General features: G+C 37.0%; 2 protein-coding genes and 2 long non-coding RNA genes across 6 annotated transcripts in view; 2 read left to right on the top strand and 2 right to left on the bottom strand.

The window, feature by feature from the left end:
* Positions 1-18,211, top strand: part of LOC138127735 (fatty acyl-CoA reductase wat-like) — a 220,339-nt gene that overhangs the window by 192,562 nt on the left and 9,566 nt on the right. The gene's annotated exons all lie outside the window — the stretch shown is intronic.
* On the bottom strand, positions 2,291-2,957 carry LOC138127738 (uncharacterized). Of its 2 annotated transcripts, XR_011158359.1 has the most exons (3): positions 2,735-2,946; positions 2,578-2,670; positions 2,291-2,521 (listed from the first exon to the last, which is right to left on the bottom strand). It is a non-coding gene; the product is annotated as an uncharacterized lncRNA (long non-coding RNA). The 2 variants fall into 2 exon arrangements; XR_011158358.1 differs by having other exon boundaries at positions 2,578-2,957.
* LOC138127737 (uncharacterized) lies at positions 8,178-17,928 on the top strand. The gene is made up of 3 exons (XR_011158357.1): positions 8,178-8,230; positions 8,285-13,643; positions 13,687-17,928. It is a non-coding gene; the product is annotated as an uncharacterized lncRNA (long non-coding RNA).
* Positions 13,115-15,289, bottom strand: LOC138127734 (uncharacterized). Its single transcript, XM_069043805.1, has 2 exons — positions 15,147-15,289; positions 13,115-14,895 (listed from the first exon to the last, which is right to left on the bottom strand). The coding sequence occupies exon 2, from the start codon at positions 14,891-14,893 to the stop codon at positions 13,115-13,117; it is 1,779 nt and encodes a 592-aa protein (XP_068899906.1). The 5' UTR covers positions 14,894-14,895; positions 15,147-15,289.

Genomic DNA, 18,211 nt, shown 5'->3' with positions numbered 1-18,211 from the left:
AATCTGTTTGAATATGACCTATTATTTTACCTTCAATCCCAAGTACTGTTGATCAAATTGAATACTCCAGATTTTTTTGGAGTGTAGGTAACATTCGTTTTGTTTTTTTAGAAACGCACGTAATTTCAAGAATCTGCTAGTGTCAATCCCATGATTAATATTCATCAGAGATCTAGTCATTGAATAATTAGACCATAATGATGAATTCTTCATTTTAATCTCGGTTTTCAAATAGAAAAAATACGCCAGAAATAAAACTATTTGCATTTTCCTTTTCGTACCAATTGATGAAACGGGAATATGCAGCTTGATAAATAATGCCTGATTTTATAGGCACGAAATCATTTATAGCCGGCTTGACGCCCTCACCCTTACGGTTGATAGTGATTTAACAACACCCGACAAAGCAACGAAGTTTTCACCAGGTCGTTTACTACCTCAAGCAGGACCTAACACGTCTAGAAGTGCCGTGCCTCGGGCCCCACCGACTTCACGTAAAAGGGCCAAATCTGATATCGTCGAAGTGTTGGAAGAAATTGATCGAAACAAACGTAAAAGGCACGAAGAAAAAATAGAACAAAAAGACAAAATGTTCAAGTGGTTCCGAGAAAGATTTTCTCAATGAGTTTATTATCTGTGCATTCGGTTTCTTACGTTTTAGTTAATTTATTGCTATAGTTCTCAGTTTTCATGTTGTTTTATTCAATGTTTCAATATTTTAAAAAAATTACACAAATTTAATTGTTCAATCTTGCACACAATAAATTTCTTTTCTGAGTCCCTATGCGCCTCAGTTCAGCTTCAACTAAATTTCCCTCCTCTTCATTATTGTCATCATCAACTTGTACATCACGATGCTCTAACTCTAAGATATCATTTTGCAGTATACAAGTATTATGAATAACACAACAAGCAATAACATATTTAGGTATCCAATCCATGCATCGGACGTGTAAAAATTTTAAGCACCTCATCCTCTTTTTTAGAAGTCCAAATGCCCTCTCCACTGACTGAAGATAGTACATAATTAAAATTAATTTGTTGTCTAGTTAAATGGCCATTATTTTTGTATGGTGGAATTAACTGTGGCATGCATGGGTAAGCTTTATCCCCCAATAAATGAGTATCGCGTGGAAACTTTCGATTGGGTGCTTCTGTTATAAAAGACCAAACTTCGCTATTTTTTAAGACTTTAGCATCATGGCAGGAACCAACTTCTCCTGCATAGCAATGTGTGAATAAAAGTTTATGATCACATACGCCCTAAAAGTCAATATTCTTAGCGATTGTTCCAATAATAAATTACCCATAGGACATGCCTGTAAAATAATAGCAGCAAATTTTTTTCTACAAATGTATGATCTGCCATGTTCTTTTGGGAGGGGAATTGGTATAAACGATCCATCAATGCACCCAATTGTTTGAGGGAAGCCCATTCTGACAAAACCTTGAATGACCTCTTCTAGGTAATCATCTGTTGGCCACTTAATAAAATCTGGACTTATTTCGATTAGAGCGTTTGTCACCCTTCTTACAGTCCGTAAGCCAGTGACTTTACCTACGTTAAATCTTTCACAAATAGACCTGGAAACATGTATGCGGTTATTTCCTTGTAGATAGTCCAACAATGATATTAACCTATACGAATCTGGAGTAGCAAAATACCAAATCGTCAGAAGCAACTGTGCTTTCGATGATATGGTATGACGGCCCACATCGATGACAGAAGACGATATTTTGTCCTCCAGTAAGTGTAGTAAAAGCTCAAATGTTGCCCTATACATCCTAAAATTTTCCCTGAACATTTGGTCATCGTAATTATCGACTACGTCCTCAATATAATTAGAAATTTTTCTTCTTTTGCGCTTTTTTAGAAAATATAATTCCTCCAATACCAGTTCTTCATCCGACTCGCTAGACGAAGACTCAAACAGTACTTGATGCATAAATAGCGCTACTGCTTCTTCTTCCAATTTTATTAAACTGTTTTTAATAATAAAGAACACAACAAAATATCAAGAATTTTCTCAATATTTGACCTGTGTCATAAATGCGGTCGCTTTTGACGGGCGTTCCGTAATTTTTTAAAATTTTCAGTTACCATATGATTACCACACATTAACCGGAACCACGGTTATGCTTACCTTGGAACATTTACGGTACATACTACAGAGTGATCAACAAGGACTGAAGCTGTTGGCAACAATGACAACATAATGAAAATTTCAGTGAAGTTGGTAGCATTACATTTTCAGTTGTCACTTTTGACGGGTAAATTCAAACTTCAAAATCAAGTGTGATTTTCGTATCAATTTATTTATTAAAATGGTTTTTACACTAGAGCAAGACATTTGTATTGGTATGGCGTACTTTCGGACTGGAAATTTTGATGCTGCTAACGGTTGACAGTATTCCACGGAGCACGGACGATGCATTTCACAAATTTCAACAAATGTTCCCCGAGCCAGTTGTTACCTTAGTTGCGTTTAGGCAGCATTGCACAAGATTGGTGCAACGTTACCTACAAACCGGTAATGTGAAAAAGGCAAAACCTACTGGTAGAACATCTACACTTACAGAAGATGTAGTCGAGAATGTTCGAGGTAAAATGGAACAAAGCCCTCGAAAGTCAGTGCGAAAGCTTTCACTCCAAACAAGTGTGATTCTTATCTAAAACACACGCATCCAAAGTTCTTTGTTGGGCACGTTTAATGCAGAGCCTAATAATTCTTACCATTAAAAATCCCGTCATTCCTTTTCCTTACTTTGCAGGCTTGTTATATGGAAGTTGCCTAACCATTTTAAAGAAGAAATTAAAGTTCCACCCTTACAAATTTTCCCGGATCCAATCCCTGCATCATGTTTCTGTTTCTCAGGAGGGGCATGCGGGCACGGCCTGTCGCTTTTATGAATATCGAAACATTGGGCCATTTAATTAAGTACGGCTAATTACTTTTTCTACTAGAGTTTGGAAAACTTCAACATTGTAATACTAATTTGAGTTAGGAAAAGTGAAAAATTTCCTACTATGGGCGGAAATAATATTTCAACACTAAAAGTTCAATTTTGGTCGTCTCCTGGGATACGTAACGTAAAACCTGGTATTTAATTGAGACAAAAGCTTAAACGCCTACACAATTTTTCATTAATAAATTGTTTCTCTATGGTAACGAAAGCAGAACAATTTTGATTTCGCTTTTTAATTTAGAAATAATTAATAGTATATTAAAAATATCCAAATTTTATGTATTTTCCAAACTCCAGTAGAAAAAATCATGTGTGCAATTCGTAGGAAAAGTGTTTTTTCCGTACTCGACGCGTTTTTAATCTCGACTTCGTCTCGATTAAAAATCCCGCATCTCGTAAGGAAAAAAATCACTTTTCCTAACTTATTGCACAAATAGCTATTTTATACTGTTTTTGGTCGTTTTGTACGTATCGTGTTTTAAAACAACCAACTCGTAACATAACCTAAATTTTTTGACATTCACAACTTGCAGCGAATGCCAACACTGACGCACAAATTTTTTTTATACTTTGGGAATATTTTGCTGTCATTTGCTGCCAACAGCTTCAGTCCTTGTTGATCACGCTGTAATAGTTAACTCTCCGATAAATAAAAAAAATCCTGTAATGTGATTGGTTACTTTCTAGCGTTTCTATAGCAACGCTTGATTTAACGATTTAACCGGTCACATATTTATTGGGCCGTTCCAGAAACCGGTCCATGGTTTTATAGTAAAGTTGCGGGATATGATAATGTATTGAAACAATTTAATAACCAGGAGCAAGGAATAAGCTAGCAAAAAGACGTTATTTGAATTTCGTTTGCTTCAATTTTAAATTTTAAGTAGGCTAAAATTTCACCTGAAATTTGTAATTTTGATATGTAATTGATTGTGTAATTGTTTAGCTGCCTATGGAGGCCATTTTGGACTGTCCAATAAAGTGTCAAGGTTAGAAGAGGGTAGAGCTTTTAACCAAGCTCCAGATTCCAATTCAGAAACGGTTAGAAGTCTTGCTTTTTTGCGATGATCGGAATAATCCCAAATTTCATGTGACTTTTTGTTGATAATTTGAGCAACCCAAAGTCTTTGCAAATTAGGTGAATCAACAATCCAAAGCTTCTGACAAATATTTGATCTCAAAAGTATTGTGTAATGGAGAGAGTATACACCCAGTGAGAGCAGTTGAAGAATGTATAGAAAGAAGTAAGGAATGCTACTGAAGATAAATCAGTCACTGAACGAATTCCTAGGCCACAGAAATTCAACGGAAGTGGTGCTTGATTCCAAGAATTTGAAGATAATTTAATGTTAAAAATTTTTCCAAGGTTGATTCAATTTTTTCATCAAAAGTCGAATTTTCCCAAAATTGCTTAGAAAAAATCAGGCATTGCATCTTCAAATAACGGCGAACCAAGTAAAGATAAATCTTCTGCAGAGATGATTCGGATATCTGGAGAAAGAGATTCAAATGTCTTCAAAGTGTCGACTTTGTGTTCTTCAGAAACATGAGAAGAGGAATAATTCACATTTAGAGTAATTCAATGATTGTTAGTCCAAGATTTTCGAATTCAACAAATTTTTAAGCAGAAAATAGCCTGAGGGAATCCGTTTCGGCTCAGGGACGCGAGGGTCGCGGGTTCGATTCCGACCCAGGGCGAAATTTAAAAAAAAGGCTATATTCTGTCTCGTGATTCGGAAGTCACGTTAAGTCATTGGTCCCGGTCTGTTGAGTTGGTCATCATCCCCCTCATAGATTTGTAAACCAGTCCTAGACTGTGTAACAATTTTTTTTTTTTATTGGTTTCCAAATCTTTTAATACACTTTCAGGTGGACCTCCTAAAGTACCATCATTCAGATACCAAACATTAAGATGCGACGAAAATCTTTCAATAATCGGGTGAATTGATAAGCTGAATATAGCAGGACCAAGGGGGTCGCTTTTTGACAACCAACTTGGGAATAAATTAAATTTCCATAGTAAATCAGATATGAACGAGACGAGTACCATTGCCACAAATAAGGATAAATCAGGAAATCTTGTTGAAAACCATTATCAGCAGGGAATCACGTTCAACAGAATTAAAAGCATTTTTAACGTCATTCTTCAAAAAAAAACCCTTGGCTGAATAGCTATTATTAGTTAAATATGATCTTACGAAATACACCGCTGCTTCGCAACCACTTCTGGTACCGAAACCAAGTTGTTTTGGTTTAAGGTAAATTGAAATCTCTCCAGAAAGATAATAACATCCTAATTTTGATGCAAGGCGTCTAAAAGTGGAACTAATAGCAATTGGGCGTATTCCACCATCTTTCTTAGATAGAGCGGATAAAGAAGCTCCGTAAATAAAAGGTGTAAAACATAATATTGCATAAACGAGTTATCTCAACAGCCAACGTTGGCTAGCATCACATGAACCTTTACCAATTAAGTCCTTTAGATGTTGTGGTCTTATCCCATCTAAATCAGCTGAAGAACCATTCGGAAAAGACATTATGGCTTTAAAAATTTTATCTATTGAAACTGACAAATAATCAACATTTTTATTTGTGGTTGAGGCACGCGTGCCACTATTTGCCCGCGGTGACAATACTCGCGCGAAGTAAAAACTTTTTTCTTGTTATTCGATGAAACAGTAGGGCAGAGGTACATAATGCATCATCATTCAGAAGAATGAAACAGAAATTAAATAGTGGCACGTCAAATATTTTTAATAAATGTTTAATAAAATAAAGTGGCACTCGAGAACAAAAAGGTTGGCCACCGTTGGTTTAGAAGGAGGAGGATGTTTTTCTTCTAATTGAGCAAAAGTATCCAACTGCTTGTTGCAAAAACATCTGATGAAGAAAGTAAACGAATAGCTCCACGGATATTACCATCGCAAATTTTATTCTCAGCTGTTTTGTAAGCGGATTAATTTAAATTTTTAATAAACGTATTAGGAACTTCATAAGAAGAAATGTTTTCTTTTACTTTTAAAGTCAATGATTTATCCTTTAAATTTTGAGGTGAAATATTTAAAATCCTATAAAAAAAATTCACAGATCTCGCAATCCTTGCAACCATCGGGGGGTGTTGAAAACAAATACCAAATACAAAAAAAAAAATGGAAAAATGTTGCTTACTTGATGGCTAAACGAATATACAGTGCTTTCGTAAACTTCGGAATAAATTCGATAAAACTGTAAGTATTAATTTCTAGAAAAATCCTCAAACAAGTTAACCATGTTTTTAGTGAATATTAGTGAAGTGAATATTCTTCAGTACTTTACTTATTTTGACATCTTTTCATCTTCTAATTATGACGTCATCAATAATTTTTAAAATGACAACCCCCAATTTTATCTCCTTTTTCTGATAGGCCTTCTTCTAGCTAAACGATGAGTGAAAAAAATTGATAACTTACATAACAATTCTTGTGAACAAATGACAAATTTTATGTAAAAAATTTAATTTAATTTTTAATTTATTGTATGTATTTTTAAATAGCTGATCTCAAATAGTAAACGTTTAAAATCAGCAAAAATTTTAATTTAAATTACCATTGTGATTATCATTAATCGGCAAATGTTATTTTTAGGTGGAAAACGCAAACAGTTTCATCTTTTCATTTAATTCCTGTTAAAAAGTCGATTCAATGGCTGGAAAAAATATAACTTCCTCGTTGTCAAAAACGTTCATTTTTGGAATCATTCGATTCAGCACAATGAGAATCGTATTTGTAGGTAACTTTGAGGTCTCCTAATTTGTTTTTAGAATTTGCGTCTCTAATAGGTCTATTATTATTGTATGGAGTCGTTTATGGCTATCTATACAGGGTGGAAACTTTAACTGGAATAAAATTCATAACACGGAAATAGGCAATGTTTGTAAAAAATACCGAAACAGGTCAATTTTCAGTTTTCCTTGCCCCATTTTGACGTAATACTTTTTTTTACGAGATGGAAAATTTGCCACTCGAGCGAAGCGAGTGCGCACATCCGGCGAGTTGCATACAAAATTTTTTTTGGCGCCCGTAAATTTCAATAACAACTTTTTTCAACACTCGCAAAATTTGAGAATTTTCTCCTATGTGAATTCGTGGGCATTTAAAACGCTCGTTTCACTCGCGTTTTAAACTAGTCCATTCATGCCAAAAAAAAAAAAACAATTTACATACTAACTAGTGTAGCGTTACGAAACGCCACAATGGCGATTGGCCGGAGTAGGAGGCCACGAGGTCCTACTTATGCTCGCGGGGCTAATAGATCGCAGTTCGAAGACCCGGAACTAGCAGTTAACGCACGGCATTTGGCAACGCGACGCGCCCACCCTGCCTTCAAGTTTTTTACGTCGCTCATTCCGGAAGCGGAAAGTTTCAATTTAGAGTCATTTGTGCCAGCCACCACGGGGGGGCTGGAAGAACACATGTTACCCCCGCAAATGTCAGGCTGAGGTGGCCTCACGCCTCTAGGTTGGCGAGCTGCAACCTATCTTTCAGAACCCCACTTTCACTTTCTCTTTCTCTTCACTTTCTCTTCTTCTCTTCTCAGCGATAGGTGACCGTACGGCAATGTTGGGTCCCTTTTCCTCTTTAGTAACTTGCCGGAAAGTCATCTCCTTCTTTTCAACCCCATCTTTCTTCCTGTCCTTTTTTTGACCTGCGAGTTACGGCAATTAACATCAGGATAGACGTGCACGACTTACCGACACAATACCGTCCAAAATCTGAATTCTCCCGCTCGGTATAATTTCGAGGTAAACAAACCGACGCCATGACGGTCCACCTGTCATGACACGCGCACGTGTAGTACCACCGGAAATGCACATTTTTGATTGCGCAGTACCACGCAAGCGCAGCCCGCCTTATAGCACAACTGAATAAGGTCGAGAATCGCGCGCGTGACGATTTTCGCGATTTATGGGACTGCGGTACCGAGATTAAAAATGCGGAAGTCGGACACTTCGTCGAGAGCCGTCGAAGCGACGCCAGCGAAGCGCCTTTTAGAGTTCGTGGTCGAGTGACCCCTCGCACTATAGAGGTAATTATCGTTCAATTTTGAATTCATTTCACTAAGACCATGTATTAGGGGTGGTTCGATCCAGTTTAGAGTCAATCCCGTTTGGATGAATTGATCCAGTACCGTATCGCAACTTTAGAGTACCGAAAATTTTTGAGTAAAGGAGTGCCGGAAGGACTTCGATTTAGCGCCAAGAACCCCCTTTTTCGCTGAAAGCCAGGTCGTTCGCAGGGCGATTCGTAGCCAGATCGTTCGCAGGGCGATTCGTAGCCAGATCGTTCGCAGGGCGATTCGTAGCCAGATCGTTCGCAGGGCGATTCGTAGCCAGATCGTTCGCAGGGCGATTCGTAGCCAGATCGTTCGCAGAGGCGACCATTTTGGAGAACATCGTTCGCAGAGGCGATCGTTTATTTTGAGCACCGTATCGCCAAGGTCACACCGCAAGTCAAAAGGACGCTATTCGAGGAGACAACAGACCCGTCATAAAGCTAAGTCGCCATATTTTTTTACCGCGGCATTGCAAAATTTAGGAACGCCTCGAATTTCTCGCTTCTCGCTTTCATAATTTTTGTATGTTCACTAAATTTTTTTGAAACTTTGCAAATGTTTAGAATTTTTTTGTAAGAACCTTTTCATTCAATCTCCAGTGTCAACTTAAAGAAATTTCAGTCAAATTTAACGTTTCGGAACTTCACCGATTTAAACTTTCCTATCAGGATCAATTTTAATTTTTTGTCAAGGTGACACCCCAATCTTGACCTTGGGTTTCATTAAGTTTACATTTAATAATTAGCTCGATCAGAAGGAAGTCTAAGTTCGGGAGGTTCCTCATCAGGAATCAAAACATCTTTTATTTCGTCGAAGAATATCATGTTTAGTTTAAGATTCGGTCACATGTGAAAGAAAAGCTTTTCTGGTTACGACCAAAGTAGATATTAAGGCCACCAAAAAGTACTGGTTCCGCATCTTTCAATTTTCATCTAGTAGTTACAAGCGAACCATTATCGCATTCGTGTGAACCAGTACCGAACCACCAAATACTGTTCTGTGGATAATTTTGCAGTAACCGAATAAACCAAAATTTGTTTAACGATCAGAAAGCGTTTGCTTTTACTTACCTTCGACGAGTAAGATCTGAGCACTTGTCCCGGCAGCTGGACAAGCAACAACCAGCTCAAGACAATAGCTGCCTGGCGCCCATTTTTTTAAAAATCCGAACCCACGCCCTCTGCCCCGAAAAACCCCCTGGGAGCCCGGAGCTGTCACTGGCCAACTTTTGGTCACACTCGTTTTAAACTACTATTATGAACACAAATGAATGAAAAAACTTACACCGTTTCTGTCGGACGTTAAAAACAATAAATTAGATTCAGGCCCGGTTTATCCACCTTCTAGTAACTTTATTTGAACGGTAATTACCATGGATCCACCAATAGCAGATTCTAAATCATAGCAACTACTGGCCAGATAAATTTAACTGAAGGTGAATAAACCGGGCCTTAAACTTGATAACTTTAATAAGTACAATCGCGGCCATTCAAAAGTGAACGATAGCTTGCGAAAATTTTCGTATTTTTCGTTAGATTAAATCAGGGGCTTGTTTCATAAAAATTGCAATTTACAATTTAACAAATGACAATTACAATTGCACAATTAACAAATCTGACAAATATACGTTTCATAAAAATGTTTGTCAATTTTGTCAATTGTAGATTTTTTTTACGAATGTCGCAAATGTCAGTAAAACAAACTGTTTATAAATAACATTTATTTTTTGTTGCTTTCCATCATCATTCCCAAAATGGCATCCGTTCTAAAGTGGACGCATCCGAGTTCCTCCACCAAGCCTCAGGTAGCTATAATCCCCTATCCCAATTCCTCCAGAACACCTTGCCGAAAGGATTAAAATTTAGCGCAGCATGCTAACTAATTACTTATATCATGGGCCATTGTAATAAAATAGAAACTTCTTTCTTGTTATTTGCCCTGTTTCATATTGCACAATCTGCCTTGAAACAAATTCTTGCTTTAGGCTGGTTTGTCTACTAACTTTTTTATTTTTGATGCAATACTGCAAAACTGCAATAAAACTTCAATAAACTGATACAAATTAGGATGGTTTTGGTAAAAAGTTGTGTTAAATTTCGCATGAAATGATTCGCATGCGTTTGTTGTGGCATATGATACATTGGAAGCACCTGCCCATATGTGGCGAAGAAATAGAGCTTCTTCACCACTGTAATTATCAATTATATAATCACTGAATCGAACAATACCAGAGTTGTTGCAAGGTAGTATTTCACATAATCCTAAGAAATACTCTTCAACATCACTAGGCTTTAGAAAAGGCGTTCCGAAAAACAATTTTTAAAAATGCCCCTCTACTGAACTGGGATCTTTGTAAAATTTTGTTAACCCCAAAGATTGGATTTTTCTGTACCATGCTTGTGCATGAAACGGCAACCAATTATTTTAGCAGTGGGCCACTTAAAATTAACTGCCTTGTGAATTACAATTTCAAAATCTATCACAATTTCAGTCGGACAAAATTGAAAATTAAATGTGTTACATGTGCGCTAGGTGGTATTGATGACTCAGGAGGAACTCGGTCGAAGGATTAAGTAGACCCTTTTGGGTGTTCGGATTAAATCAGGTAAACTGGAGGAATTCAGACGCACCGTCTAAAGTTGATGCAAGTGTCTTTATTGAGAGAAATTAATCTCAAAAAATATTTCACTCATAAATCTACAATTGACAAATGCAATTTACAAACGACAAACAACAAATGACAATTGTCATTCGGACCAAATATTACGATTTTGGTTTCATAAAGCAATTGTCACTAATCACATTTGTAAAATAATCATGCACAATTTGCTAAACCTTACAACTTAAATAAATTGTCATATTTAATTTGACAATTGAGCTTAAACAAATAAAATAGGATGAAATTAATAAAATAAACATAAATATAAAGAATAATGTATGACAGCAGCAGCGAAGAGGAAGTTCAAGAAGTAATATTAGTTCAAAGACCAAGAAATTTTTGATTAAGAAACATTTTTCATTTCCATGCTGAATATGAATTCAACGAAAGATTTCGATTAAAGGTAGCCATCCATATACGAGTGAGATGACAACGTAGAAAACTAAAAGCAATTTAAAAAAATTGTAGCTCAAAAAATAAATGTCATTTTATTTTTTGACAGAATTTTTTTCGAGTTCTACATGAAGCCAGTAGCTCGTGATTAAAATTTGTGCACGTATTTCAAAAACACCCTGTATGTATGTACTACATTTTTAATTAATTTTTATCACAAACTGGAGAAAAATTAACCGGTACCTCTCGACCGCTCAGCTTTTGAAAAACGTAAACAAACAATATGGCAGCGCACTTGGCTGCACACGCGCGTCGATTGTCAGTCACAGAAAGAGTAATTAGACTATGTACTATAATTCTACGAAAAAAATGCTAATTATTGTAATATAATTAAATTGGTGTAGATAAAATTAGTATTTTAAGTTAAAAATACACTTTCAATCTTATTACATACTTATGTATTAGTATCATTTGAAGCGCAATAATTTCATCTTTATATTAATACCATTAACTTAGCTGTAAGTTCAATTGGCGAACAGGAATCACCAAAAACGTTCAATACAACGTTAATTGCCTATGTTCGAGTTTGAGAATGCACAAGCTGTATATATTTCAGTGTATTATTGTCATTGTTGATTGGGTTTTACTCAAAAATCGTAAAACAAGAACCTTAAATTAAATTTGAAAATCAAATGGCTGGTTGTGGTTACAAAACCATTAACCAAACCAATCAATACAAAATTCCCTAGAATTTGAAAGTTAAATTTTTTATTTAAAAATTAAAAAAGGGTGCCAATTCGAGAACAATAACATAAAAAATTCTGTTTATAAGGGCATTGGCGCGCTCGTCCCATAGAAAACTTGCCTATGGCTCGTTTTCTACACCTGAGACTCGTGCGCCAAATCAACCCTTATCAAACTTGTTCTTTAATATGTAACGGGAGACTATTAAAATTTTCACTTAGGCCCGGTTTCATAAAACGATGTCAAGTCGTTGTTAAAGTTAACATAATGTCAAGCGATCTGATTGGAGGATTTTTAACTTTTTATTTGAATCAGCCAATTAAATAGTCAGATTTCCGACTTAACGCGTTGTTAGCTGACAGGATGTTAACCAAGCTTTATACAAGTGGGCCTTAGGGTTGGCTATGGATCATTCTTTGTTATCCGTTGCACCTTAGACACTGACAAGTTTGACATGTCAATAAATGTTTTTTCTCTTAATTTGGTTATGTTTCAATTGTACTGACTGACATTTGTCGTTCGTTCTTGCGTGTGTCTAAAGTAACAGAAAAAATAAAAACTCGTTCAAAGCCAACTCCAAGTGAAAATTTTAATAGTCACCCGTTATATCTACATACTATTAAATATTACAATCAGAAAAACATAAACATTTTCAAAATTGATTTTTTTTCCTTTTCCGGAGAACGTAGCTCAAATGGTACTAGATACGAGAAAAATGCACTAGACCTTTTTTGTGGAACATGAATTTTCCTACAAAAAAGTACAGGGAAGCATATGTTTATCTGTTATAGTTTAAGAGATAGAAGTGACCTAAAAGTAAATATGATCATTTTTAGGGGAATTATTCGCGCGCTATTGGGTGTTGAAACTTGTATCTCTTAAACTATAACAGATAAACATATGCCTCCATGGACTTTTTTGTACAAAATTCCATGCTCTATAAAAAAGGTCTAGTGCATTTTTCTCGTATCTAGTAAGGTAACTGTACCCTATATGGCCCACCTAAGCTAATTTCTTTTTTGTATTTTTTGTAAATGCAAGTAACTCATCAACGACGCCTGGGAGCTAAATAGTAACTAATAAGGAACGTAAGACGTAAATTTCAATCAAATTGAATAAATAGGGAGTTCGGAATAACAAAAATTCCAAAATGTGCATTTAGGCCATATTGACTACCATATGTACCTAGTATGGCCTATAAAATTTGGATAATAAGTTTGGTCAGATTAAACAAATTTATTTTAAGAAATCTTTTATAAATCAATTTTCACAGTCTGGACAAATAAAAAGTTCGTTATCCTCCTTGGTGAGACCTACACATTCTTCGTGCACATAAAATTTACAGGCACTGCATATACGCATATCCTTTACTGCATCTTCTTTGCAAACATGGCAAAACCATGATTCGTTTTTTTGAATTTTCTTCGATTTTCCTTTTGCACTAACAGTCTTTGAACATTTCGACTTCGGTGCTTCATCGACGGTTTCCTTTTTGTCAAATAATGTTCTTTTCAGAACAACCGCCCTGCTGTTTATCGCCTTCCGTCTATTTGTAACCTTTCGGGTTTTTTTGATAGGGGTGGGGAGTAAATCTTGGAAAGACTGCGAACCAGCATCTTCCTCCTCGTCTTCAGATAAATTCGCGTTAGTGTCATCATCCTCATCATCACCAATCAAAGCAGCTTCAACAGAATCGACTTCATCTGTTGACAGGACATGAGCTCTTGTGTGTTTAAAAGTTGATAACCCTGACGGTCCAGGCTGTGGAGAAGTTGTCCGTAATTTGGAGGTGGTCGTCGGTGTCGATGTTGCCAAAGGTTCTGCTTGCTCAGGAACAGGTAACTCTGATGCTATACTTGGTTTAAACGCTTCTTCAGGAATTGCATTGGGATCATACGGATATAAACCAGTAGCACGAAAACCAGACTTTATATTGGACGGTGTCATACATAGATCCCAGACCGGAGTGAAGATTTTTGCAAAACGTTGCTTTGTTAATGTTCTTTCACCGTTATTGTGCCAATAGAGCATTACCTGTTGATCCCAATGGTGCTCAAAGGAACGAAATACCGCTTTATCTAGTGGCTGGAGCTCATGTGTTGTGTTAGATGGAAGGCAATATAGCACAACGTCATACTGATCAGCAGTCGCTACTATGTCATAGTCCAAGTGGCTTTTGGCGCCATCAAAAATAAGTACGCAACTACCTGCAGGTTTATAGTGTCCAAAGTGGTGAAGCCAATCCACAAAACATTTTGCGGTCATAGAACCTTTCTCAGTCATACGGCAAACTGAACCAGGTGGTAAATCATCCGCGAATTCTGCTTTCATTCGTTTTCCCTTAAACAATATCATTGGGGGAATTGATGCACCCATTGCATTAGCACATGAAACAACAGTCACGTTTTCCCCATGTTCGTTGCCGATAATATGAACCCTGCGTGCTCCTTTTTTAGCCAGAACTTTTGGTTCCTTATGTAAGTTCAATCTACATCCCTTCTCGTCCATATTAAACAGTTTTTCAGGTTTTCCAAATATTTCGTTATCTTCGAAAACCGTCTGAAGTTTTCTAAAATGATCTTCAACAATATATCTGTTTAATTTTTGAGCTCTAGCAGGATTTAGATTTTGAGATTTTCTGATCGAAACAGTAGGATTTTCTTTTAGAAATTTTCGCACCCATTTATGACTTGCAATTTGTTTTACGTCAGAAAACTGATGTTCTATGTTATTTTCCTTGCAGTATTTGTATACGCATAGTCTTAAAATTTTAGTTGTAATGGGATAGCCCACTTCTGCTAGTCGAACAATCCGCGAACAGAGCTCAGCATTTTGCTCTTCAGTCAAAGCAAACTTGCGTCCCAATTTAGCTTTCTGATTAGAATTAGACTTCAGATACCTTCGAAGAGTCCGTCGCGGAATACCAAATTCTTTTGCCGCTTTATAATCGGATATTTCTTTCTTTCTAATGGCCTCTAGGGCTTTGTTCAGATTATCCTGGGTCCAATTGCCCCTCTTTTTCGCCTTTTCAGAAGACATGGCTGGTAGCAAAACAAATTCTTGCATTAAAAACAGAATAAATGAATAAGTTTCATATATGTACCCAATATGGCCTGCCTAGGCCATATTAGGTCGCCTTACGGCGTGGCACATTTTACTTCCGAATGGTTTAAATTTATTGTTAATGAATAATTAGCATGTATGATTGAAAAGAGGACAAAACACACTATCTATAGATGTAATATCAAATTTTGTGAGCAACTGTAACAATTTATTAAAGATTGAAACTTACTTGTCTGAAATTCGATGCATCTGCTGTCCACAATGGCGCGCAACCATTATTATATTTTTGACAGACTTCGCTGCACTGGTGCAGGCTGGGAATCCTACAAGCAAGTTATTTTAACGTCCCAAGTATACTGATGCCACCATCTCTCGGGATTTTTGCGTATTTACCGAATCAGGTGACATAGGCCATACTGAGTACTAGGCCATATAGGGTACAGTTACCTTACCATTTGAGCTATGTTCTCAGGGAAAGGAAAAAATATCAATCCTGAAGGTTTTTTTAAATGTTTTTCTGATTGTTTAAACAAATTAGGACATCTAAAAATTACCTACAAATACCATTTTCATTGTGCTGAATCGAATTGTCCCAAAAATAAAAGTTTTTGGCAACAAGGAAGTTAATAAAAGTGAATGTTTTACAACAGCTCGTCAATCCAACATCTTGCATCGAAATTTTTCTCGTTTGGCGTACAAAACCGGACGATCGGTGCCACTATTAACGAGCTCGTCAGATTACTTTAATGTTTAATGTATCAGTGAATTTAAATAACCTTTCCTTAACCCAAAGGTTAATATTTTAACCATAGATATTAACAGAGATACAGCTAACTCAAAATCACTCACTTGAGTCACTTCTGCAATTCTGCATTGAAACTGCCCACCCTACCCCTCCGATGCGCGCGCCGCGTGACGCTCCAACTTGACGAAATTTCGTGACGGTAAACCTCGAACCTGGCTCCGTATAAGTGTTTTCAACACTAAAATTGAAAAGTTTTTCCCAAGCATTCATTGTATTGAGGTTAACACAAGCATTGATCATTGATCGCGGAAGATATGTAGTTTGTTTGCAACTGAAATACGTGCACCTTTAGGAATCAGTGACGGCTCGTGTTCCGCGAATATGGGTCGGCTGAACATGGGTAGATCGGTAATGCTCTAATTAGTCAATTTAACTTTTTGTTTGTGAGTAAGCAAGTATATAGTGAATATTTATTTAATGCAAAGTTCCAATCAAAATCTACCTTTATCAAAAGAAGAGGGCATTTGGAAAAGGAAAATAGGAGTATAAAATAAATGTTTAAACTGTCAGCTGGAATAGTGTAAAAAAAAAGACAATAAAGCTTACGCAATACGGCGCTGTTAATTTCATCATAAATGGTTTTCATTAGAATGTTTGTTACCGAGTCGATTAAGTCGTTTTGAATTGTTTTTGATAGCTCAGTAAAAACACGAGATAAAGAAGGATCTATAAATTTATTTAAATGTTCATCTAAAGTAGCGGCAAATTTGGCTAACTCTTTAAAATTACCTTCATTATCTGAATGTACTGATTCATCATTACCCCGAAATGCCAATTCTTGTGTAGACAAAAAAAATTGTCATATTTATTAAATGTTTAACCATTTCTCGATTTTCCCGGACCTTTTCATTGTATTTTTTAATATATTCTTTATGACCGGATTGACCGCTGTCGATTGTATTTGCAATATTTTGTTTACCGAACAATTTAAATTTTATTGCCGAATGTGTATATTCTTTAGATATTTCCTGTTTAACTAAAGCGCGATGAATTTCTTTTAAATTGTCGTACCCTATCGAATTGTAAGGATTTTTATTTACCGAAAAGAGTACTGTTACGATTTAAATTTCGCGGTAAATCGTAAATGCGAGAAAGTTCTAGAACGTTCCAGAACGGGCTCTCGGACCCCGACTTCCGGTACCGACCGCGTCAATTCGGCGAGAGGAGGGGAAAATATATAAAGGTGGAACAGACGCCATTTTAGAGGTTCTCGACTAGTTCTGGTCAGAGGTTACGACCGATCCGGGTGTGAGTGTTGTGTTAAAAGGGGGGATTAGGGGGTGTTTTCAGTGTGCAACAGGTGCTGGCGAACCCGTGGAGGAGGACCGAATCGGCTGGGAAACCGTCCTAGAGGAATTCCTTCACGAGGGTCATCCGACCCTACGCTTCGGCGGATTATTTTCACCACCCTGTTGGGCCGGCGTCATCCCCAAGGATCCCACCAGAGAACAGGACCTCACACCGGACCGTCCCTGGCCGAGGAACCCGAGTCCAGGAGCAACATCTTATCTGGCAAGGTCCTTCAGCGTCTTTCTTTTGCAGTCCGCCATCTTGGCTCCTTTCTTTTACGTAGAGTCACGTTATCAGACCTGAAGTGACCTCGCCAGAAACGACGCGCCCGCTGGCTCTCGGAAGTTTTTTTGTTTTCCTTATCACTTTTCTTTATCATTTTATATTTTTTTACACCGGGGCTAAACCTGACTAATTTACGCCTTTTCTTAGGAAGGGTCGAGGGGAGGAAGGACCCCGAGGACTTTCCGAGGATACGGACGGCGTGATAGACCAGCGGCGGAAGAAGGACTTGGAGGACCTTCCTCCAGCTCGCTCTTCCAGGGACTCTTTAGGCCCGGTGAAAGGGAAGTTATCGTTTAGTTTTCTTTGAATTGTCATTTGAGGTATAGCCTGGTAGCACCGGCACTGTTTGTGAATTTAACTAGTATTTAAGCGCCTTCAGCATGTCATTTTGAGAACCTTCAATTCACTTCTAACCTCACTTTTTTTATATTGTTAACTTTGGTTAGTTTTATTTGTCATAAAGATCAATACTTTAACTGTTTTTTTTTTTTTTAATAACACTTGGGTTGTATCCTAGTAGCACTTTACATAGACGACAGTGTTTCGCCCGCAGCGGCATCTAAGTTGGATTTAATTAGTTACTTTGTCAACTGTAAAGCTAGGAAACGGAGATTAAACACCATTATTATTACATCTGTGTTTCTGTCCAACACCTGGTATAACACCGTGTTTGTGTAGCATCATTTCTACTTTCGACAGTCTTGCTCTCGAGACGTAAGTGTGTTTTTGTGCCGGACCTGGAACCAATCAGTCTCGAAATCGTTATTTAAATTTCCCCCAGTGAAGTTGGGAGATTTAAGCTTTCTCTTGTTGTTGTAGTAGTTTGGCGAAAACAATAACGTAACAATACCTACACAATACCAGCAAAACAATTTATTACGAACCTGGCTGCCCGTTTCTGGTACAGAGTTTTA

Source organism: Tenebrio molitor, chromosome 4, assembly GCF_963966145.1.
Source record: "Tenebrio molitor chromosome 4, icTenMoli1.1, whole genome shotgun sequence".
In the NCBI taxonomy this organism is placed as follows: domain Eukaryota; kingdom Metazoa; phylum Arthropoda; class Insecta; order Coleoptera; family Tenebrionidae; genus Tenebrio; species Tenebrio molitor.
Note: the sequence above shows the minus strand (reverse complement) of the source record. Positions and strands in the feature narration are given on the sequence as shown.